General features: G+C 39.5%; 1 protein-coding gene across 1 annotated transcript; it reads left to right on the forward strand.

The window, feature by feature from the left end:
• The first annotated feature begins 1,427 nt into the window (after nucleotides 1-1,427).
• Nucleotides 1,428-24,762, forward strand: stag2b (stromal antigen 2b). Its single transcript, XM_036568567.1, has 32 exons — nucleotides 1,428-1,624; nucleotides 6,408-6,539; nucleotides 7,369-7,447; nucleotides 7,758-7,901; nucleotides 8,307-8,403; nucleotides 8,596-8,672; nucleotides 8,762-8,966; nucleotides 9,531-9,682; nucleotides 10,175-10,248; nucleotides 10,568-10,691; nucleotides 10,803-10,901; nucleotides 11,518-11,597; nucleotides 11,696-11,803; nucleotides 12,207-12,318; nucleotides 12,519-12,636; nucleotides 14,410-14,513; nucleotides 14,691-14,783; nucleotides 14,888-14,977; nucleotides 15,142-15,345; nucleotides 15,485-15,555; nucleotides 15,659-15,746; nucleotides 15,843-15,923; nucleotides 16,009-16,276; nucleotides 17,805-17,944; nucleotides 18,055-18,156; nucleotides 18,264-18,412; nucleotides 18,539-18,667; nucleotides 19,177-19,382; nucleotides 19,831-20,080; nucleotides 20,267-20,380; nucleotides 22,279-22,405; nucleotides 22,536-24,762. Exons 2-32 carry the CDS (start codon nucleotides 6,496-6,498, stop codon nucleotides 22,656-22,658), a joined length of 3,852 nt encoding a protein of 1,283 aa, XP_036424460.1. The 5' UTR covers nucleotides 1,428-1,624; nucleotides 6,408-6,495; the 3' UTR covers nucleotides 22,659-24,762.
• Nucleotides 24,763-25,156: the final 394 nt, after the last annotated feature.

A 25,156-nucleotide genomic window follows, 5' to 3' on the forward strand; every position in this document is an offset into this window, starting at 1 on the left:
CAGTGGTATTTACGTCTGCACTAGGGGAACCACATAGGAAATGCAAAATCAACACACACTGTCACTGTACCAATATGTCAGGTTTTTAGAAACTGTTGGTGTTTACAAGGTTGTTTCAATGGGGTATAAACATGAGATGACAGAATGTGGCTAAATCAATTCAAAACCTTCATAAATACAATTTGGGCAAAAACAAAATGGCTGATGATGTTTAAAATATGTAATGAGACGAGTCTGGAAGAAGGACTGATGGACTATGTAGACGAATGTTTCTGGAAAACATTTGTGTTCTTTGTGTGTGTGTGTGTGAGAGAGAGAGAGTCCCCAACACAGGTGGATAGTTCAAAAGACAGAAATTGGATGTAGTTGTATATCGAATCTCCAAAACAATGATGAATCAACCATCATGCCAAAAAGCAGTTAACAGAAAGACTCTGTTCTCATCAAACCTCAAACGTAAGCTCCTGGAATTTGATAAATGCCACTAGAACTTTGGATCTGGTTCTGTGGTTGAATGAGAGGGGAGGTTCTTGAACCCAATCCCCACTGTGGCATGGTGATGGATATTTGATGCAACATGTCTGTTTTGCTTCCAGAGGAACTTGGAAACTTCTTAGGCACCATGGACACTTACCAGGTTTCAGAGCTCTTGACTCCTTCAGCCAGAAGACTAGTACTGGATTGTCTTGGATCTTTTAGAAAGGTAATGATCCTAAGCACTACTCTAGATCCATGCAGCTGATCCTCAGTGATTAAAAATCTAACTTTTGCAAAGGTCTTTTCCAATGGCAAGCCTGTGCTGAAACACAGAGGCCCTCAAACAAGAACCAAGGACTTTGTGACATCTGAAGATATTCTGCATGATGTGTAATGGTATCAGATCCGTTGCTGTATGTTCTCCCACCTCAAATTATTATAGAAAACAGTGCGCTAATTACTGCATTTATTATTAATTAACACATACCTATGATACCTCTGCACACAGGAAAAATACAGTTTTCCCAATGATTCCTCTTACTAAGATCATACAATTTTCTCATGATGTTGAGCACAGAAAATATTCTACAAAGAATAAGTGAATGTCTATTTTTGCTCAGCTGAGTGTCAGTGAATCACTGTGCAGAAGCACATCTACACTCTTAGCCATTTACAACAGAGTTTCCATCATAGGAATAATTTAAGCATGTAAAACAATGTATTCACCCAAATGGCTCTTTCAGTTGTTACGGTTCTATGTATAAGCATTGCCTTTACTAAAGGACCACTATTTTTTTTCTATCTACTTGGTTAACTTCTATATGAAATTCCTGTCCGGCTACCGTATTACTAACTTGACCGTTAGATGTCACTCCTTATCCACTCCGAAGGGTCACCGCCATCTGACCACCAGGTGGCAGCTTTGTACTGTTTCTCGTCTCAATCATCGAAACAACAAACCGAACGGAGCAAACGGGGTGAGATAGAGCGAGGGAGAGAGAGAGAGTGAGAGAGTCTAAAACAGCTTCTGACCGCCACTTTCAAACTACGTCCATGAATCAGTCTTGGATTTTCGTTCAGTGCAAGTAGCGCATTAGCGAAATCTACAGGAAGCCGTGCAGTCGCTGAATTCAACGCTGTTAAGTAGGTAAGTTGAAAAATGGCGGAAAACGTTTGTAGAAGTTGGTCGGGTTAGCGATATTTTTCACTGGTGCGCCGAGCTGCAGCTAGCGCCGTGTGTGTGTGTGGCCAAATACGCGGGGACTGGTTCCGACAGCAGAGGAGTCGGTTTAGCCTGCTAAAAAAGCTAGGCAGAATATAACCACCGCGCACCTAAACTGGTTAGAATTGCACCGTGAAACCTCGCAGAGTGTCGTTGTAAATGTGACCTACTCTTGGAGAATGTCAGTAATTAGGATCGTAGGCCACTTCCGCGGTATTTGTGTGAACTGTTTTGTTGACGTGCCTGGCTAGCTTGCTAACTAAACACAGCGAGCTGAGCTAACCAGCAGCCACCATGGCGAAACTGGAACACAAATTCAGAAGCAAGATGGAGGACGGGGATGCGATGTTTTTCCCCTCACGTGAAAAAGGGAAAATTGTTTTCGCTCGAACAAAAAAAAAATTGAATACTGAATGTCTTGTATTAAACTCACATCTTTGATAGATATAATTTACTAAGGATAAACACAAGTTAATCGTAACGTGACTTCCGCGGCTTGCGTTTACAATGACTGAATATGAGCTGAGCCAAAATGGAGAATCCCGAAAACAGCTGCTGGATTGGTTTCAAGATGGAGATTTTTTTTCCTCTCCGCGTTTCCTCGTTAACTTGTTTATTATTACGAAATTTTTGTTCTACTTTCGCTGTGAACTGAGCTGAAAACAAGTTATTTGGTATTGCGAAATCGGTATTGTGCCTAACACCGCGGAAGAACCAACTTAAATTGTTGTGTGGAACATGATTGATAAGGGGGGAGTTTGTGTCCATCCGTTCTTTCGTCCCACTCCACCAGAGCTAGCGCGCTAACCCTGAAGGCTGACTGACTGAACGGGCTTCACTTTATTATTGATGACGTGCCGTAATGTTAGTTGGATGGATTTCTCAGTTGGCAGGGATTTTAACGGGGTAAATTAAATGTGTGCTGCTGTGAAGACGCGAACTAACTCTTGAACATTTCCCAAACTAACTAGGTAATGTGGGCAGACTTGCTGACGCTAACTTTGCAGAGGATGTCCAGGCCAAGTGCGTACACTCAACAAATGTTTGACAGTCGCCGGCATAAGCTAACGTTGCTAAGCTATTGATTTCTCAGTCAAGCTTTGCGATTTTCACGCTGCTCTCTGGGCTTTGATGCATAACATTACGTGTTTATGAAAACTTGCTCTTATTTGTGTTGTTGGAGTAGCGACCTTTAACGTAGCCGAGCCGGAATGTCACGGGGGCTGCGTCGTAATTGTTGTTAGCTTCGTTTGGCGCCACTTTTCAAGGAGTGGATTTTCCAATTTTCCTAAATGAAGAGCTTCCTAGTCTTCCAACTGTGTTTTTTTTCTGCGCATTATACTGTTTTTTTATTATTGAATTAGATAAAGATATGAGGCTATAGCTTGTTACTGAGTGGACATTACATAACCGCAGCAGTGCTGCACCGCAGATATGGATTTTAAAACACGTAGGTTATCCTTCAGTTTAAGTTGCCCTCCGTAATTGGCTTCAAGCGTGTAAGATCTGACTTGTAGTACAGGATGTTTTGTTGTGATGCTTTGTTCCAGCGTTGTCCGTGAAATCTGTAGAGCTTGGCAGTATCATCACGGGGTTCGTCACGGTATCCGTTACTCGCACATATCCAGCTGAATTAAATTTCTCATAAGTCGCCCTGAAAGACGCTCCGTTTAGTTGTTATCTTGATATCTAACTTTAAGTAAAAGTCTTCATATCCCATTGTTAATCTGGGGTTATTATCCTCAGCCTTTCAGTGTTTCTTTCCTCGGATGTAGGTTAAATGTTGCACAAATACTATACGCCACACCCAGTTCTACTCTCTAACACTGCATTGAAGTTTTACTATGGCTTGTCAATGTGCTGCGCACTTGCAGAGCCACAACTGTCACCCCTAAGCCGGTGTATTTTTATTGAAGGTTATTCAGAATGGCACTAGACCAGGTAGATCCGTTAATGAAATGACCTTATTTCCCACGTTTAAATGAATGTGCCTTTTTTCAGCATTGACTTGCTTCCTTTTCCCAGTTATTCGTGTTTACGTCCACGAATGCTAATACTCGTCTGTGATTGGACGCAGTAAGCGGGAAGGCGGGCCGGTTAATGCCTTATTTGGGCACAGAGGATGAAAGCTCCCGTGCATGTTTCCTGGAAACCGTGGAGACGGAATGTCCAATGAGCTCCCCGTTAAGTCGGCGCGGACACGCCCCCTTGTTTTCATCTCTGTCGGCGAGCACATTTTCAGGCATATGGCTTTCACAGCACGGCGAGGAACTGAGCTCAACCGCGATTCTCTGTGCCATACTCTGTAGTTATGCAATACACGTTCATGCTTTTTTGGTTGTATAGTGACTGTTATTTTTACTTCTACATGCTATTATACATGTACAGTTTTTGCGTCCAGTATATTGATACCATTTTGTCACAATGCGGATATAACCGTTTGTGAAGTTTCACGCGTGATGATGCGATTGTGTTTTATTTTTTCTAGTTATTTTTTTAAGCGGGAGGTTACACACTGAAAGGAGGTGATTTAAATGAACAATTTATAATAGATTAGTTTTTGAGAGAGTTTTGTCCTAAATTTTTCGTTTTTAGAATACATTCATGGCACTGCGATATGTGCAGGACATTATAATAGTGTCCCAAACACATTTTCCCAAATATACCCCTCTTTTACCATTGTTAACATTGCATAGAAACACAGAAGACACGTTCCAAAGAAATCCACTATCACACCACCAAACAGTCTTCTGATTTATAATACAAGCAGGATCTCATCATTTACAAATGACAGTAATTTATCATTCTATTTATGTGTCTGCAGGTGTAAGAATGTTTATGCATATAAGTATGTAACATATTCATTTGCTTTGTTATGAAATCAATCAATTCTTAGTAAATAATTTATAATAAGGTCAGAATGCATAAGCTGATCTGGAACATCAGATTAGTAAGTTATCATCTTGGTGGCTGAAATGTCAGATCCCAATGTTGAGTTGGTGCTGATTTGATTCTTGTGAACAGATTTCCACTCGTACTGATTTTGCCCCAAACTGGAATAGACACTTGTTCAGCATTTTCACTGTTAAATATATGTATATTGACTGTCTGAGTTAAAGAGTTTGAATAAATGAAACAAGTGAAAAAGATTCTAAATATCTAGACACGTATCAGATTCTTGCTTATCTGTCTTTGGTGAAGTGTGGTGCAGCAAACAGTGAACATTTTATCGCCTAATTAGCTGGCTTATATTTACAACTATTCAATCTAAATGGTGACAGAATAAAAGCTATTTTTTTTCTACTCCGCTTCCTCTGACTATACTGTTTATACAAAGTAAATGCCAAAAATTGCAGATGTCACACACAGCTCATTCCCTAGTCTTAGTCATACAGCATGTAGTTGACCTCACTCAGCTGCTCATTTTGCCTGAGGCACTGTATACGTTGCAGTGTTTGTGTTCAGTTTTCGGTAGTACTGTTTTTGAAGGGTGACGGGCATCAAATGCTTATTCGGTACTTTTCTGTGTTGCTGTTTAGCGTCAGCTGGACACAAAGTTTTGTGTTAACATGTTGGAACCAATGTATCCCAGGGTATGCAGCCATACACAAAACTGTTAATAATTTACTTCACTTATTCACAAAAAGTATGCTGATACCAAGAAGATAACGAGTAACTTTCAGAACAGTTTTAATGGATACCGAGTGTTTTAAGTCACCTCTAGTGGGGGAAAAAAACTGCAGTCTAGTTAGGCTAATTAGATTTGCACTTAAATTCCAGCCAGGTTGCTTGTGCTGTATAATCTTTCTGCTAAAGATTGACACATCTCAGCTGATTAATAAACTAAATACTTGATGGATAAAGTATTGCTGTAACAGGTTTTATGAGGGGTAATTTAAAAACAGAGCTTGCGAACTGAGTGTAGTTGAATTAGACCAGTTAGAAGCAACCAAATCCCTGTGTGTTCTATACAACACAACCACAACTAACTGGCACTGTGGTGCAGTACATTCAGTGTTTAAGTTTCAAGCCAGAAAAACTAGATGTGCTGATCTTTTTGGCCAAAAAATGGGCCTGAATCTTAATTTATAGAAAATAATTGCAATTTACATTGCAGTCACAATATTGGTAAAAAAAAGTTGCAGTCAAATATGTTCCCCAACTAATTCAAGCCTATTAAAGGTCACTTGTTCTGTGAAGGCTTTCACTAAGGCATTCTCAAAACCTCCTGTTTGTGTCTTAAATTTTCCTGTTCTGCATATAATAGCCACTTTAGCAATTATATCTGTTTTTAGAAGCAGATAATTTGAAATTAGACTTATCTTTACAGCCACAGCACATTCCCATACTCCTCTTTCTTCCTGTTGTATGGTTTCTCTGTCAGTCAGGGATGCAGCTCCCACATGGTCTGGAGCTCACAAAGTGCAGGGACTCAAAAGTGGTGCAACATTGCTCCCCTACTGGTCGTAATGTGACCAGGATTTGAGCTGATATTTTCTTCTTTTTTTGTTTTTGTTTTCTGTATTTCATAAAATCTGTTCAGTACCTTTAATTCAGTCAGGGTTTATTTTAATAAGAAATAATTGATTTAAATCATATAACCTGTTTGTCTTTTTTGTTTTCAATATTGCAAACATTTCTTTTAATGCTCATGAGACATTGTGCTTTTTCTTATTGTGCTCTTTCTCCTGTGGCACTTGTGTTTTAGGTCATATGACGACAAAGGTACCCACTGCTTGTGGTAATTGAAGATTAAGTGCTTGACAAGTTAAGGTGGTCCAGAAGATGTTAAAGAAATGATAGCAGCACCAGAATTACAAACGGATTTTCATTATCCCCAGTAAGTAGAGCTTCTCCTGCACTCTGTGTAAAGAGATTATGGTTAAAGTGATCAAATTAACACAATTGTCTGCTTGTAATCAGCAAGTGTAATTGTTTATCCCCAAACGTGATCATCCAAGGCTTGGTTGGTGTCCAAAGTTTGCTTTGTTAGTTTTAACTGTGTTTGAGGATAATGTAGTTAACCAATTTCAAAAGTCACAAGGTTAACCTAAATCATCACACACTTGCCTCAAATCAGATTTAAGTAAATTCAAATAGATTTGCTCATGTGGCAACTGTTTGACACTCTAATCGAAAAGATGAATTCATTTAAAACATTGCAAAGAACTCTGACCGTACAGTGCCACTGAACTTCTTTCTGATTGGGTATGTTTAAGCCTATAGTGAAACACTTCCGTAGATCATTTACTGTCTGAAAAGGGTAAAGACGTCACAGCAGAGTTCTGATGATGCATGGATTAAGGAACTACTAGTAGCACAAGGTTGTAACTGCCATTCTTCTTTATATTCTGTTGCTGAATTATGTGCAAACGTCTCATTTAGTACCATAAATCTACAGTATTATTTTTAGATTGAACAAGAAATTTAGAGTAACTTCACTCCAGTTTCTTAGTAACAAGCCCCAATAGAGTTGTTATATAAAAAAAAATCTAAGTTTTGTACATTAGTGAGTGCAGTGTTGAACTGTAGTTTTGCAAAGAGATACTACAGACTGATAATCCAGATTATAGTTAAAATACAAACAACGGATTACATGAGAGATTACTTGATTATTTAAACAATTGTTTACTGCAGCCTTAGTTAAGAATTAATTTTGTGTTTAACAGGGACACAGACACTCGTTTTTCATCGGACACTGATTTCGATGATCCCGATGGGAGAAGTGCTGTCCAGGGAAAAGGAAAGGTATGCTGTGTGTGACTTAGTTTCATCTTTAGACCCTGACCGTATTGATGAGTGTACAAAGTTCTTGCAGACAAACAGCTTTATGTCCACTGATTTTACATTGTGATCAATTTTGTTGCGTCCAACAAACAAACAAATTTGTCTATAGCTTAAATTCTATTTTCTTAAAGATTGTGAATTTGCCTACGTTTATATCACCTACAACCTACAATTTGGCATGTGAGCGGCAGTAATCTTTTCTTCTTCCTCCTCCTCAGTGTAGGGGGTGGTGTTGTGTCTTTGTTGACTTATAATAAATGCTATGTTGTAGGTGAAAAAGGGGAAGAAAGCCCCTGGGGAGAAGGGAAAAGGAGCAGGAAAAGGTCCTGGCCGATTGAATGGACACCACCAGGAAAATGGCATGGAGAATGTTATGCTTTTTGAAGTGGTCAAGCTGGGGAAGAGCGCCATGCAGGTCAGTGGTTCATATCTTCATGTTGTATTGGGGATGCACAGTAAAATCAGAATCATACCTGTATCAGCACAGACTTACTTAAAAATAGAAAATCAGCATTGGACAAATTTCAGTTTGACTGGTGTTTTAAACCAATATTTGATGGCACCATTCTCCGTACAAGCAGAACGTTCACAAAGTACTGGGCTATTGTGCTAAAATGTCTGCATTCTGTTCATTTCACCACATTTTTAATCCTCTACAATTAAATGTTATATTTCTTCTTAATGGCCAAACTAAATTTTATAGATGTTTGTATTGGTATCAGTATCCCTATTTCCCTGTGCATCCCTGTTAAATATATGAAGTTGTGATGTCTTGTGGCCCAGCAGATTTTGACCTCTGGTCTCCCCTGCTATCCTTCAGTCTGTCGTGGATGACTGGATCGAGTCATACAAGCACGACAGAGACACAGCACTCCTTGACTTGATCAACTTCTTTATTCAGTGTTCAGGCTGCAAAGGTACACTTTTGATTTGCATGTTTTTCTGGCCTAAAATTAGTTTTTTTATTGATGTATAGCAAAAATGCTACATGTGGCAATGTGAGGCCTTATTTAAGCGGTATGATTCAGTTGCCTTAAGTTTAAACAGTATAATTGCAGAGTCATAAGTTTGTGGGATCTTCAGGAGCCTGTACCTGATTATTATTGTAGGTGTTGTTAGTGGCGAGATGTTTCGGCACATGCAAAATTCTGAGATCATCAGGAAGATGACCGAAGAGTTCGATGAGGTAACCCTTTAGTAATGAGCTCATGCACTTGATATTTTTTGCATATCTCATACCAGTGATAAATAAGAACATTTTCTCTGACATCACAGGACAGTGGAGATTACCCACTCACGATGGCAGGACCGCAGTGGAAGAAGTTCAAGTCGAGTTTCTGCGAGTTCATTGGTGTATTGGTGCGACAGTGTCAATACAGCATCATCTATGACGAGTATATGATGGACACAGTCATCTCCCTACTCACGGGTCTATCAGATTCCCAAGTGCGAGCCTTCAGGCACACCAGCACACTCGCAGGTCTGAACTCCCACCTTCAGAAGGTTGCAAATCATTTGTAGTGGCTATAGTTGCTCCATTTAGGAAAGCATGAAACTAGACTCTTGAGTTGTCTGATTCATTTTTGGATCACAACACTGCTGTAACCATCCTTGGCTGGGAACTTGCTGTAATCTCTGGTTGGGAGAAACTAGAAACTTTTTTAAACTAGTCAGTCAACATCAGTATTTGCCTATCAAGCATGTCTGCTGGCACAAATACATAAAATCCAGGCATGTTCAGCTGGATTGTGCGCTCGCATCAGCAGCACCTTGAAAAGATGAGCGTGGTGGCCGGCTTCACATGAAAGATTGTGTTTACCTTTGTGCGTTCTCTCTGTTTGGTCCCTGCTGTACGATAGGGGAAGGTCAGACGGTGGGTGGGAATTGAGGGGCCAATGAAATTTGAAATGAATCACATAGTCTGGACGTGCAAGCTTTCGTGAGGTTTTATTTATGTACCCAGTCAAAGCTGAAGTTGTTGAGTGTTTGCTTATGGTTAACAGCAAACACCTTTTTTTCCTCTTGTGTGTTGTAAACTCCACAGCCATGAAGCTGATGACAGCTCTAGTGAATGTAGCGCTGAACCTCAGCATCAACATGGACAACACGCAGCGCCAGTACGAGGCTGAGAGGAATAAGATGATTGGCAAGCGGGCCAATGACAGGCTGGAGCTGCTCCTGCAGAAACGGAAGGAGGTAAGATAGCATTGGGCCTCTGTATCATGTTCATGCTCTTCCCCATGCTCCAACATGTTAAATAAACTGTGCTATTATTAATTGCTGAATGTGCATGAGATTTTAATTTCATGTGTTAAATGACATGTGAATTGAAGTTACTAAAAATTTGTTAAAAGTCTCATTTAAATAATAATAACAGTAATAAAAATAATAATAGACCCCATGAACAGGTGGCTAGAGCTTTGTCAGGGTGGTTGCAAATAGAAGAGCTATCTTTATTTGGCAGTTCTAATAGTAATTAACTCTTCAGTTATGTAAGGATAGCCCTGCTGGGATGCCATCTGTGTGATTGTTCTGGAGGGTGGAATTTGGTGGGACTGACGATTGACCTTTGTCTCTAGAGGACTGTATTAAGAGTTATCACCAGGTTTTAGGGATGCTTGATTAACTTGTCTAATATGATCTAATATGTGTATATGATAAATATTGAATTTAAATTTGTCTTTGCAGCTACAAGAAAATCAGGATGAAATTGAAAACATGATGAATGCAATTTTCAAGGGTGTCTTCGTTCACAGATACCGGTATGTTCTCCTCTGTGCTTAAAAAGGACTGTAAGGATTAGTGGAATCAGCGACATTATAGACATGAAGAGTGTTGATAAAAATATCCTAATCAAAAGACACTTTTTTGCCCTTTTAGTTAAATTACTGTTTTAAGAGGACGGCATGAATTCAACATAACTGGCATCAGTCACAAAATGGCCATGTCAAGGACTGGTCTGGCATATTTTGAAATCATCAGCACTAGTGCCAACCATCTTTGCCATTACAAACCTGTATTTAGATGTTATAACAAATGATCGAGGTTTTAGTTGCTGATTGCATCTTGATTCCCCTGCAGTGATGCAATAGCAGAGATCCGAGCGATCTGCATTGAAGAAATCGGGGTATGGATGAAAATGTACAGTGACGCCTTTCTCAACGACAGCTACCTAAAGTACGTGGGCTGGACCCTGCATGACAAGGTGAGACTGTTTACCAGCCCATGTGAGCCATGTTAAAGTAAGGCCTGTCTGAGCAGTGATGTTTCAACCACTAATTGTAGAGCCTCAGCATGTCTCTGCTCTCTCCTGCAGCAAGGTGAAGTGCGACTTAAATGCCTGACGGCTCTGCAGGGCCTCTACTACAACCGTGAACTCAATGCCAAGTTGGAGCTCTTCACCAGCCGCTTCAAGGTGAGAGCCATCTGCAGTGCATTCCATCCCAAATTCGCAGGGAGGAAGTGGCATTGAATTACCCCCTGCGTAAAAACAAAACAAGAAATCAGTGAATAAATACAATCAGTGAATGGTTTCATTACATTTTCTGAGGAAATGATTTAATGCATCATGAAATCTCAAATTTTAGCAAAATTATGTTTGATTATTTTTGTATGAAAATTTTTAAATATACTGACTACTTAAATGTAAATGGAGGAGCTATTTAATGAGGAGTAAAACACAACTAATTAACAAAAAAAACTTTTAACATTAAAAATAGACTAGGAATTATATTTTGGCCAAACAATAGTGTATGCTGTATTCAGATTAATTGATTTAAAGTTAATTGCAAAATTCAAATGCATTTTTATATGTATAAATTTTACTTTTTTAGTTAATATTCTTGTTTGATTATGTTTCATAGTGAAATCAGCACTAGTGGTGACCATCTTTGCCATTACAAACCTGTATGTAGTAGTTATAACAAAGGATTGGGGTTTTAATTGGGGTTTCATAGTGACAGATTCTCTGGATGCTAAAAAAACGGCTGAATGTCTTGTTAAGTTTCATAGTTTGCCACTGTCTGTTTCAGGACCGCATTGTGTCCATGACGCTGGATAAGGAGTATGATGTCGCTGTGCAAGCAATAAAACTGCTCACACTTGTGTTACAGTAAGTAATAGTGACTGCAAAAGTGCCCTTTATCTGATATGTAGATGGTGCGGGTGAAAGAGAATGCATGCTGATGTCATTCTTGTTTGGTTTTCCAGTAGCAGCGATGAGGTCCTGACTGCGGAGGACTGTGAGAGCGTGTACCACTTAGTGTACTCAGCTCACCGGCCAGTCGCCGTGGCGGCAGGAGAGTTCCTCTTCAAAAAGTAAGACTTGCTTTTGGTTCTCTTTTCTCTGATGAGACCAAGGGCTGTGGTTTTAGCTGATGAAGAAGACATTTGTGATGCAGCTCAGGAGCTCACGCCAGAACTTTTATTTATCTCCTGAAACAGAAAGCTTGTTGTGCTGAGGCAGGGAGCTGGAGAGTAGAGAAAGTTAGGGCATCGTAGTGCACACTGAGGTAGGATGGCCTGAATATGCACAGTCAGGGCATTTGGAGGTCTGGGTTTATCTTTGCACTTCATTGACAGCTTCAGAAAAGAAGGGAAAACTAACCTGGCAGATTATGGTTGAGTTACATGTGCAATATACAAGCATTAGTATCCTTTAGTGTAAGAATGACATGAATATTTTCTTGTTAATTTGAAACATTTCTGATGTCCTCTGCAGGCTCTTCAGCCATCGAGACATAGAGGATGACAGCATGCCTAAAAGACGAGGCAGACAGTCATTGAATGCCAACCTCATCAAAACCACTGTTTTCTTCTTCCTAGAGAGTGAGGTGAGTCCCGGTAACACTTAACCACCTTATCTTTTGTCCTAGGTGGCATAAAACTCATTTTTTGTATTTTAGCTCCTTGTTGTCAGGGGTGTAACACTTCAGTGACGCACTTTCCTCAAGTCCTAAGTTAAGTCATGTACGGTAAATCGACAGCTTGAGGGAGTAGCAATAATGGGGCCTCTCTTCTGATTCCTCCTCAGCTCCATGAACATGCTGCGTACCTGGTGGACAGCATGTGGGACTGCGCCTCGGAGCTGCTGAAGGACTGGGAATGCATGATCAGTCTCCTGCTGGATGAGCCCCTACCTGGAGAGGAAGGTCTGACCTCTGCTGTGATTAAGCATGCTTTCTTTAACTGAGTCTGAGAGCTGATGAGTGACATAACTGCCATATTTCATGAGTTAAGAAATTCTGCAGCCCTGCATGAGGCCCCCTGGTCACAGGACCAGGTTCAGCAGTTCGTCGTTCAAACATTAGATGGAAAAACAGACCTTTGTACACAGAATTCTGATTTTTACAGACAAAAAAAAAGCACATCAAGTTTTGAAAATGAACACACGTATATTAATGCAGTCTCTCACCTCGAGTCTGAAACTGACGGAATTTTTTTAATTGGAGCAAACAAACATGCGTCATTGTGGCAGCAGAACAGAATTTGTTTGTAGCAGAGTCTAAAAGCTTATACGACAAGCAACATGCTGACTAAAAAAATGCAGAGGTTAAAGACAACGTATGGCAGATACGTTGAAAGGCTATAAATGACGGTGAATATGTTACGCCGACTATTTAACCGTAATTCATTCGCTCCTTTTTATTGAGAAGAGCAACGAGCAGAAACAGAGCCTCGAATTCCCCCCACTGACCTATGAAAATACCTGCACAATCACTCATTTCGTAGCTTCAGCTAGCTCTTGTACGAGGCGGTGGGACTCTTCGTGTTGTTGTTTTTTTTTTTGTAGAATGGGATGAACCCAGTTTATGCGTTTAGTTGCGGTGCTTAAAAAAAAAAGGGTTTAGAGAGAAAAACACTTCGGACTTGGTGTGAAGGTCCAACTATGTTAAAATCGCATATTTTTTTTTCTTATGAAAAAAAAAAAACCTTCCTTGGTGGGAATGGGCTGCCCTCGATCAGTATTGGCTATTGGCCGATTGTGCTGAAAGGTGATCAATATTAGCCCCATGAACACTAATCGATCCATCTCTACTTAAACACAGTTCATAAAATAAATTTTTAAAATGTTTAATCTAACTTTTCACTGTTTTCTTGATTTTAGCACACATCAAGTAATTTATCCATGTTAAATTTTGTGGGACATGTCTTAAATGCATGGGTGATATCTGAGACATCATTGGCAAAAGGTTTCAGCATTAAACACTAAATTTTATGACTGTGAATTTCACAGATATTTAGAGTTTTAACACCCTATTTCGTCTTCCTGAAAGCTTCCTAAAACAGTTTTAACATTGTGCCATGCTCTATTTCTGTCCCTCTGGCACAACTGGACAGTGTCTGTCTGGGGCCTTACGTTTCATTTTTAATTCCTACCTCAGTGTGGCATTAAATTTACTAGAGTGTATTTCTCTGAAGTGTTCCTCTCTTCCACAAGACATTCTTTTTTTTTGCGTGTAGCCTAACATTTACTGGGCTGACAGTAGCTACTTAGACTATTTAGTTAAAGCACTTAGCCATAACCAGCAGGAGCAGAAACAAGTTGCAAATCAGGTACTTTTAGTTTAATTTGGTTTAATTTAGTTTAGTTTGTCTTCGCTTTTACATTTTTATTTGTAAGTAATGTGCTGCGACTTTTCTGGGTTTTGCATTCTTGAGTTCATGTCCATTTACGTCACGTAAATTATCATTTAAAGTTCTGCCTGTGTCATAAAATTATTTCTTCTTATCATGTAATAAAGTGACAGAAGCCATATTGCCAGTGATCACGTGTATAGAGTGTATTGAAATCTGTCCAAAAATCCACGTTGACATTTTTTAGATAACATTGTAGTCAGTGTTGTCAACTGATTATTGCAGTCTTAGTTGCAAGATGAATGTTTGTTTCTGTCCACACTAATGTGAAGTTATATGTTGTTCAGCTCTGACGGACAGACAGGAGACGGCCCTCATCGAGATCATGCTCTGTACCATCCGACAGGCTGCAGAATGCCATCCTCCTGTGGGCAGAGGAACTGGCAAGAGGGTAAGAAAGCATGTATATGGAACACGTACGTGCAAACAGGGTCACTGGTGTCTGGTTTCTGGAGCCATCTTAAGACTCTATTAGTGAGGGTGAAACTATCTTTGTCATTTAAATAAATTAAGATAATCTTCATGTCCCGTTTGTAATCTGTGTGCACACAATCTCCTCTTGTTCCAGGTACTGACAGCAAAAGAGAAGAAAACTCAGCTTGATGACCGGACGAGAATGACCGAGCTTTTTGCTGTGGCACTTCCGCCTTTACTTGCAAAGGTAAACACTATTATGCCTCTTCTAGAATAGCAGAATCATTGAACAAACACTCTGCAGTCTCTGGTTTATTGCAAGCAAATTGATGTTTTTTCTTTTTCCGACAGTACTCAGTTGATGCAGAAAAGGTGACCAACTTATTACAACTTCCACAGTTCTTTGATCTGGAGATATATACAACAGGACGGCTGGAAAAGGTAGGTCTTACAGGCACTCAGAGTGTGTGTGTGTGTGTGTGTGTGTGTGTGTGTGTGAACGTGTGTGTGAACACACAGAGAATAGGTACTGGCTAATTAAACTTTTGCATGTTTTGGTAACTGGATGTAATTGACGTGTATTGTTGGTGTCCTCTTTCACTCAGCATCTGGAATCACTGCTGAGACAAATCAGGGAAATTGTGGAAAAGCACACAGACACTGACGTGCTAGAAGCCTGCTCCAAAACCTACCATGCCCTCTGCAGCGAGGAGTTCACGATTTTCAACAGGGTGGACATTGCCCGCAGCCAGCTTCTGGACGAACTGGTAGACAAGTTCAACAGGCTGCTGGAAGACTTCCTACAGGAGGTAAAACCAATGCAGTACCTGCTTTATTCAGTAATGGTACAGGTGACATTCCATTTTAAAGGTTAAAATACACTGTAGATCGTAAGCTTCATAAATGTCAGTTATTTTGCCATGATTCTAAAATCAGCGTCTTCCTCAGGGAGAAGATCCAGATGAAGATGATGCTTATCAGGTCTTGTCCACACTAAAGAGGATCACTGCTTTCCATAAGTAAGGATCTATTGTATTTTCCAGCTTCTACCCACTTCTCTTTGACCATTGCAGTTTGGCCTGTCATTTGAGCAATACCCGTTCTTTCTGCCTCTCTTTTCAGTGCTCATGACCTCTCCAAATGGGATCTGTTCACCAGCAACTATAAGTTACTCAACACAGGCATTGAGAATGGGGACATGCCTGAGCAGGTGCCAAATTTGAAATGCTGTTCGATTGTGTTGGAAGTAAGGTGCCATCTGAATGAGAGATAGTGACTCTGTCTTTGTCTCTCTGGGTTGTTTTAGATTGTCATCCACGCACTGCAGTGTACACACTATGTGATCCTGTGGCACTTAGCCAAGGTCTCTGAGGGAAGCTGCAAAAAAGTAAGGATGTTGGGGTTTTTTTTTGTTTTTTTTTGTCAAGATGCTTTTTTCTGGTTAGTTTACATCTTTGTTTTGGCTCTTTTAGGAGGACATGGTGACTCTGAGGAAGCAAATGCGAGCGTTCTGTCTCATGTGCCAGCGTTATTTGGCTAGCGTCAACACTGCTGTCAAAGAGCAGGCCTTCACTATCCTGTGTGACCTGCTGATGATATTCAGTCACCAAATCATCTCTGGGGGGAGGGAGATTCTGGAGCCTCTGGTCTACACACCGGAGGCCTCCCTGCAATCTGAGCTGCTCAGCTTCATCTTGGACCATGTCTTTATAGACCAGGATGAGGACAACAATAGCACAGGTTTGGCTTTTCATTATTGCTGAGTCCCTAGAGTGTGTGCAGATTGTTGCATGGATGGTTTTGGCTGAGTTGATTCGAAAGCTGAAAGGTAGTATTGCAGTATCAGCTTTGGCTGATTGATGAAGTCAGCTTTAGGCCATTTTAATGGATTTAAACAGATTAACGTTTCCAGTCGTAATGTAAACACTTATTTCATCGTAGGGTGTCTGCTCAGCTGGTCTGAGAAGTTTACAAAAAAAAGTGCCTATTCAAAGCATTATGAACAGAGTATTGGGATCTGAAACGCTAAAATACCAGAATGCAGAAACCCAGTGTTATAAAGCAGTAAATAAGCAGTTTTTTTGCAGCTTTTATGAAAAGGTTTTGATTTAAGATTATAAGACAAGTTGTGTTTATTTGTTTTGGAATTTGTCAGTTGTAAATTTGTTACCTGTATTGTCTAAGTGTTGCATATTTTAAGCTTTGATTATGCACTGCTTTAATTTGGCCATGGAAATTGAGATTGAAAAGACTTGAAAATGTCTTTAACTGAGTCTGAGAGCTGATGAGTGACATAACTGCCATATTTCATGAGTTAAGAAATTCTGCAGCCCTGCATGAGGCCCCCTGGCCCCCTTGACAGAAAATGTCAAAAAATATAGTAGTATCAATGTATGAAGTGTTTGGACCAATATAAATGTGGGTCATCTTTAGTAATTACCAGTCACCACTTGGGGGAGACAGCACTATTATATTGGTGAACCTGGAACTCTCTAAAGCACCTTTCACATGCAAAACCCGGGACATTATCAGAATACTTTTACCGGTAATGTTTAGGCCTTGCGTCATTAAGACATGCAGCCCTTAAACAGCATTTTAAAAAAATGCACATGTTCATGTGTCATGAAAATCCTGGTAAATAGGAGGTGACGTTCTTAGCATAAATAGCCAACAGCTCCTTTATTTCAGAGTCATATACAAAATCACACTCCCTGCTTCTCTCTCCCAAAATCAGAAAACTTGTCCATTAAAAAATGTATGTATATATATATATGTATGTGTGTGTGTGTGTGTGTGTGTGTGTGTATGTATATATATATATATATATTCTGCTTTGCTGTCCATGCTGCGTCACTTTTGCACATGCATAAGCTGCCATCCATGCACACAGGGTGGATTTTAGCGTTTCTTTCTAGAATCATGTACAAAATGCATTCTTGTGATGTTTTTACTCGCAAAACTAAACTTAAAAACTCAGCTATAAAAAAAAGTTGTTGCAGAAACCTTCAGGTTTGCCGGCTGTAATCTAAACATCTTTGTATTTCCCAGTAATGTATTGGATTCTGTTCACACACAAGCCCTGCCTCTAATTTACCGGGTGTTACTCTTGGTCTCGTAGTGATGAACTGCAATGTCAACTGTACCAGGATTTTAACTCCCACTTGTGTACATACTTAAACCAATTCCTGGGTTAAAGTGCATAGATGAAGGGGGCTTAAATGTTTAGGGTTACTGAGACAATTCTTTTTGTTCATGTCACTTTGAACAGATGGACAGCAGGACGACGAAGCAGGCAAAATAGAAGCTTTGCACAAAAGACGCAACCTGCTTGCAGCTTACTGCAAGCTCATCATCTACAATGTGGTGGAGATGAGGACTGGGGCTGACATATTTAAGCAGTATATGAGGGTGAGTGCTACATTTTTTTTCTTTCTGTTTTAACATGAGCATATATGCTTGAGTTGCCCAAATCTTACTGTTTTTTTTGTTTTTTTGTTTTTTTTCCCCTCCCTTGCCAGTATTACAATGACTATGGTGACATCATCAAGGAAACAATGAGCAAAACAAGACAGATTGACAAAATACAGTGTGCAAAGACACTCATTCTGAGCTTGCAGCAGGTAAGTGTGATGTCGGTGGTCTGAGTATTTATTAAAAAGTTGATTAGCCTTTCGTATGTGATGGAAGAAACAGAGTCACATAGAATTTGGGAATTTGTCCTGTACAGTTGTTCAACGAGATGCTGTCAGACCTGGGCCCGGGTTTTGACCGGTCATCTTCAGCCTTCTGTGGCATTAAGGAGCTGGCTCGGCGCTTCTCTTTGACCTTTGGCCTGGATCAACTCAAAACCAGAGAGGCCATTGCCATGTTACACAAGTATGTTTCTTATGTTTTAAACTAGTGTTATCTGTAATGCTGCTTATTGTATACTTGCGTATGGGCATGTTTTAGTACCTGTGCTGTTCCTCAATCTATTGGTGTTGCTTTGCATTTGGCTTGCAGGGATGGTATTGAATTTGCCTTCAAGGAGCCAAATCCTCAAGGAGAAGGGTATCCTCCCTTAAACTTGGCTTTCCTGGACATCCTCAGTGAGTTCTCATCTAAGCTCATGAGACAGGACAAGCGCACTGTGTAAGCCACTTTTTATAACGTCATGTCTGTGATATTAAAGAGTCTTGTTTTATTTAATTGGGCTTGTCTGCTAGGTGTCTGATATATCACTACATTTTGCTGCTGTATTTGTTGCTACTTTTTCCTGACACATTTTGGTTTAGTAGTGAACAAAAAAAAAATACACACAAAACACGAAAATTAAAATGTTCAAAAACAGAAAAGCAATTTGTACTGGGACTGTAACTACTTTTTAGGAAAGCACACACTTCAGTGCATCAGTTTTAATCAGTCTGACGGAAAACAAAGTTTTGTTTATGAAGCTAAATGCTAGCAAGTATTATAATAAAATAATAATACTAATAATTATAAGTAATCATAAGATATTTGAAAGTCATTTTTTGAAAGTGAAACATTTATGTTGAGCTTTACTTATTCTTATAGAATATTTAAAAAATGAAAAATACTTGTTGAGTTGCAGCCCTAAACCACAGTATAAATATCTAAATATCTTTTCTTTATCTCCTCAGGCACATGTATCTGGAGCGCTTCATGACGTTTCAGATGGCTCTGCAGAGGGAAGACTGCTGGTTACCGCTCATCTCCTACAGGAACTCCCTGCAGGCCGGCGGTGATGATGACACCATGTCTGTGGTGAGCGGCATCAGCAGTCGCGGCTCCACCATCCGCAATAAGAAGCCCAAGCCTGTCACTGGCAAGAGGAAACTGTCTGAAGGTACCTCACTCACTATTGCTGTTAAGCATTTCTTACTGTGAAAACACATTATCCTGCAAGTTCAGCTTTGTTGTGGTTGTTGAATCTAACTGTTATTCCCTTTTTTGTTTTTCCTCTTTTACCGCGATTGTCTTCTTAGTTAGTTCCAACTATCTGACAAACCATTTCCTCTTTTATGGTCCAGCGAAAAGACAGAGCATTTTATCCAGTTGTAATTTATTATTTGTTTCTCCAGTTAGAGCTTCTGTGCCGATACCTTTCTGATGAAATTTATGTCTGCTATGTAAAAGCAGTTCGTAGTCAAATCCCAGTGAATCCGCTAGCCACATTGGCTGCTGGCCTTGATTTGAGTTTGAGTGCTCAGGATGCTCTTTGAACCCTTAGATCAGCTGATGCAGAACCTGGCTGTGACCTCTGACCCCTAATCCTTGTTCTTGCTGTTTTGCAGCGGAGGAGAGCAGCAGCAGCAGTGAGGTGTGGCTAAATAGAGAGCAGAGCATGCAGACGCCAGTCATGATGCCTTCTCCCCACCTCACGTCCACCGTCATGCGCGATACAAAGCGACTGCGGCCCGAGGACAGCTACATGGGCGTGTACACCATGCCCCCTGAGCAGCAACAGCCACAGCCGCCACCACAGCACCACGCACCCCCACAGACGCCCCAGCCTCACCACCACCAAACCCCCTTGGACTACAAGTAAGATTGCCATCCAAGATCTCTTAATAGCATGTAACTTAGATCTGGAAAACTGAATGTTCAACAACTTTTTGAAATAAAAGTTTTTGATGTAGTATGTTAACATTTGTTCAAGTTTCAAAGCATACTGTTCACAACAAGTTAAGTTCAAAACAAACTAAAGTTTGGTGCTGGTGTGTTTTGCAGCACGCAGGTCACCTGGATGCTAGCACAGAGGCAGCAGCAGGAGGAGGCTGCCAGACAGCAGCATGAGAGAGCCATGAGCTACGCCAAACTGAGGAGCAACCTGCAGCATGCCATGTGAGCGAACAGAAAATAAATATATTCACATCCTTAAAGGAGCATTCCGCTTAAGTTAAATGTGTTTTGACACAAAATGTTTGTAGACCTGAATATCCATAGTCAATTGAGCTCCCTGTAAAAATTTATGACTGCTGTAATATCATTGTAAACACAAGGCAATTTATTTTTTCTAACTCATAAATTGCTAGAATCATGCTTCTGTGGTGCCAGCTATGCTAAGCCCTAATATGAGCGTTTGGGAACAGAGATCTAGCTAAAACTCAGTCTGAAAGTGCTGACAACAAACACACGTTCTTGATTTTTATGCACTGATAGTGTTTTCATGGAAGGCATCATTCTTAATAGCAGCAAGAAACTGTGCCAGTTTATCATGCACATAGTAAGCAGCCTTAGGCCATAGTCACACCGGATTGTCCTCTCGCTATTTTCTTGGTTGGGTTGACAAAAAATTGAGAGTGTATGGGTGGTCCTGATGTGGTTTTGAAAGGATCGTATTGTTCAGTGAACAGCTAACATCAGCTGGATAGCTAGATTTTGTTCCATTTAGCTTTTTTTTATCAGAAAGAAGAAACTACGGCTTTTCTTGTGTTTTCACGCTTCCTAGGTTTTGAACACTCCTAGGTTGTTCACCTAAATGAACAATGTCTCTGATCTAATAAGTAATTAGTGCCTCATTTGGGCTGCACATCACCACTGACAAAATATTAGATCTATTTGAAACTGCTTCAGAAAGAAAACATGGAGCTTGAAATATTTGTTTGAACCTGACTTTGCCCAACTGCTCTTCTCTTCTCTTTTCTGAAGTATGTGTTGGATTCACAGCCTGCCTCCTGCTTTTAACAAATTTTCCTGCATTCTTCTTTGATTCTGGCATGCTGGAGTCACTCACTCAGCACTGAGTTCCTTGAGGCCTGTGCTAATGAAAAAAAAAAACAAAAAAACAGGACAAACAATTAATTGATGCAAGAAAGTACAGCTTAGTACGGCCTAAAACTGTTTGTTTGGTAAAAAAAAATATGCTATGTTCTATATAATGTTTTATGTGTAGAAATACAGTTTTGTGATTCAAACAGGTGAAACTAACATCTCACTGTATCAACACCACGTGGCATGAGAACAGCATGAGGGAAAGTTTGTCCAGACTAAAAATGTTTGAGAAGCTGTTTAAAAGTACTGTTTGACAAAAAAATTGTTACAGCGGGGTTTAAGCTGACCATTTTATTGTAGCATATTATTTTATATTCTTTTGTATTTTATATACACCACACTACAGTTGTCACTGAACGGTAAACTGGCACTGTCCGGTCTGGTATTATTCTGCTCTTTGGCTGACGATCAGTTCAGGGTGCTTTCAGACAGAATTTAGTTGTAGCTGAGTCAGTTAAGGACTCGTAACATGATGTTGCTCAGGTCGAGTTCGGACAGAATTCTGAGAGTGCGATGCTGTGTGTCGGGTTAGGTCTGACTTGGACACAAAGTTCTCAGGCTGTATTTGGTTTGTACCAAAATTACAGGCCTGATGAAAGCTCTAGGGAAAAAAAATCTCATGCCTACTAAGTATCAATTGAAGGGACTTACAAAAACATTCAGCCTAACTGGCTAATTGTCTGAATCATTCAGCATCATTCTGTGTTTGTTTTAGCAACAGCAAGCCAGAGGTCTGGCCCCATGCTGTGTTAGAGTAAGTGATCTGATTGTTAAAAGCCGCACCCACGCAATCGTTGCGTGATTTTATGTTAGAGCGCAAAAATGGCCATTACATAATTACATTTAAACCTTAACGAATTATGTTGAGTCTACTGTACTTTCAAAGTTTCAAACAATTGTTTTTGTTTTATTCCTGTGCTAAGAATCGTTTAAGTCCACGTTGTTTGACAGTTGTTTGCCTTTTTCAGTCGTCGAGGATCAGGCCTAATGGAAGATGACGAGGAACCGATTGTAGAGGATGTGATGATGTCATCAGAAGGCAGAATTGAGGATCTAAATGAAGGCATGGATTTCGACACGATGGATATTGATCTGGTAATGAGTTCTTGCAAACTGTTATATAAGCCTGTTCTAGCAATGAGATCATCTCTCCTGTGGCTCTGTTAAAACTTGAAAAATTGTTTATTGCTTACATGTAGCCTTATTGTCATTCCTTGTTTTGTAGCCTGCGTCAAAGAATCGGCGAGAGAGATCGGAACTCAAGCCAGACTTTTTCGACCCTGCCTCTATCATGGATGAGTCTGTAAGGACCACTCATTTCCTGGGTTATGATGCTTTTCAGCGGTAATGTGGGGGGCACACTAACTCTCCACTGTAAGGCCATGAGAGATCACCACTAGATGGCACTAATAGGAGTGATTTCTAATAGACAGCTCTGTTCCACAGTTTACTCTGTGCTGTGGAAGAGAGACAGCCTCAAGCTACGAAATGTTAAAGCCCACCTGGACTTAAAATTAACTACATTTTAAGAGAATCAAGCGTCATTCATCTGGTAACACTAACCTCACACTGAATTTAAACATTTTCTTTTGTAGGTTCTTGGAGTACCCATGTTTTAAGATTGAAAATAAATTGACTTTTTTTTATATATATAAAGAAAAACTGTAATATCAGATTGATTTTGTAAAGATGATACACAAACTCAGTGTAGTAACTGGTAAACAAAAACAAACTATTCTTGTTGACTAGAGACTTAACTATAAATAAAGTGACTTCAACAGTCGTCCAGTAAGCTTTCCCTCTACATGTAAAATGTTGGGGGCAGATTGTGAATGCCATGGAATGTTGGACTGTTCTTAGCCATGTATAAATATATAAAATATTTCAAAGTTGAACGTCATCTTGTGTGAAGAAATTTATGTGAGCTCTCTTAGAGTTGTGGTATTCCTTGAAACTGGGGTGAATGCATCTTCTTTTTTAACTTAAAAGATAACTATGTTATGTATAGCCCTTTTGTAATAGTGAGTAATCAGGTGTAAAGTAGTAATTTATAAGCAGGTTATTGCTCATCATAGTGAGTGATGTGATATATTTTATTCTTCTTAACTATCTAATATGTAAAATGGAGGAGATCCTCCAGGTCTTTATATTTAGTGTTTAGTTTCGTTTCCCTCCCTTTGAGAAAGACGAAAACAAGGCCTACAGCTCATACTATCTGTTAAGGACACTGTAGCTCTTTCGAGGATTCCGAGAAAGGAAGCTGTGATTCTGCTTCTCCCAAATCACCTCACCCAAAGATTAGAACTGCTTGCATATCCCTCCAAAGAGCAACACCAACAAAGCGAAAGGAAATCTCTCCAGTAGTGCCATTGTGTTTGTCTCTAACAAAAGCGAAGCTTACTACAGTACGTCTGCTGCAAAACCATTGTCTCCTCCCTGACATTCAGCTGATTAGAGTGATGTAGACATTTACTTTTAAATAAAGTTATATAAGAATATATAAATTGGTGCTGATTTTATAACTGTGCATTTAGTTTTTTCTTGTTTTTAAGCTCCAATTTAAAGATGAAATGAAATGGAAATGTATTAAAATGTCAAAAAAGATGAGAGCATGTAGCCATGCAGCAAGGAATTTTTTAAAATTTGTATTTTATATGGGTATTTCTGTTGTTTTGTTAGTTTGTTTTTGTTTTATTTTATTTTTTTTGTCAGTCTTAAGGTCTTCAGGTTATCACATTTTCCTAAATGTAAATTAGGATGGTTAAGCTTCATGGTCAAAGCTATTACATTCAGCTTTAAGTTGTTTTTTCTTTCTTTCCTCAATATCAAACCTTCAGTGTAATACAATGTAACATCCATTCAAACACGAACATTATTTGTGTTGCTTTGGGCAGCTCTATAAAGTAAAACTAATACATCTAGCTTGTACTGAAATATTTGTATATCTAAACATGTTTTGTCAGAGGTATACTTTTTAATCATTCCATGCCTTGGCCTTAAACATGCTTGTACAAAACAAATGTTCTCAATTTTTCATGTTTGGTTTTCCTGTTTTGTGCAGTGCATTGGTTCCCATTTTCTATAGAAGATAGTATGTTCAGAAATGGCATGATTGTAATTATTAAGTTAGGAAAGTGCTATGGCACTTAAAGAAATATGAAAAGAGGCTCTTTGGCTCTATTCTGTCCCCTGTTGGTCACTCACCACTGCATTGGCAAAACTGCTGAATAGATTGTGTAAATATACATGTGTTTTAACAGAAACTTAATTTTCTAGTGTTTTTTTCCTGTTAATGTTTATAAGCATATATGATCTTTTCCCTGTTCAAAGATTTCCACTCATACCTAATTGTTTCCCTGTCCTGTCATCCACTGTACTATTTCTGATTTGTATCTATCTGGAGACAGTAAGTTTTTGAATAAAAGTAAACAAATCTTTTTTGTGTGATTTTACCCTCTTGTGTCCGGTTTCTGTTCTGAATTTTAAGTGAAGCTGGTTTGTACGTCACTGAAAATTTCTGTCATTTATGAAGACATTGTATCTGTATATGTAGCGTTTTTTAAAAATATGTATATTTTATAGTAAAATGAATCATTAAAACCTAAAGCTGTTAAATGATTCTAAATATTTGGACACATTTTTATTTTGTGTGGATTAGTGTGATGTGGGCTTTTCCTGCTACCCACTTGTGTTTTTTTTATTTTATTTTTGTTTTTTGTTTTCAGAAATGTAAACAGCTTTATTTTGTAGCTTTGCTGTATATGAGAGGCACTCACTGTAGCCAACGACCACCTATATGTCTTATAAAGTCTGTTCCTGTTTGGGGTGGGCGGGGCAGCTAAACTG

This window comes from Colossoma macropomum, unplaced genomic scaffold (genome assembly GCF_904425465.1).
Source record: "Colossoma macropomum unplaced genomic scaffold, Colossoma_macropomum, whole genome shotgun sequence".
Lineage (NCBI taxonomy): Eukaryota > Metazoa > Chordata > Actinopteri > Characiformes > Serrasalmidae > Colossoma > Colossoma macropomum.

Coding starts and splice junctions, on each gene's coding strand:
- stag2b (XM_036568567.1), top strand. CDS start 6,496: ATGATAGCAGCACCAGAATTACAAACGGATTTTCATTATCCCCA. Junction 8,967..9,530: donor GCACACCAGCACACTCGCAG/GTCTGAACTCCC, acceptor TAAACTCCACAG/CCATGAAGCTGATGACAGCT. Junction 11,804..12,206: donor GGAGAGTTCCTCTTCAAAAA/GTAAGACTTGCT, acceptor TGTCCTCTGCAG/GCTCTTCAGCCATCGAGACA.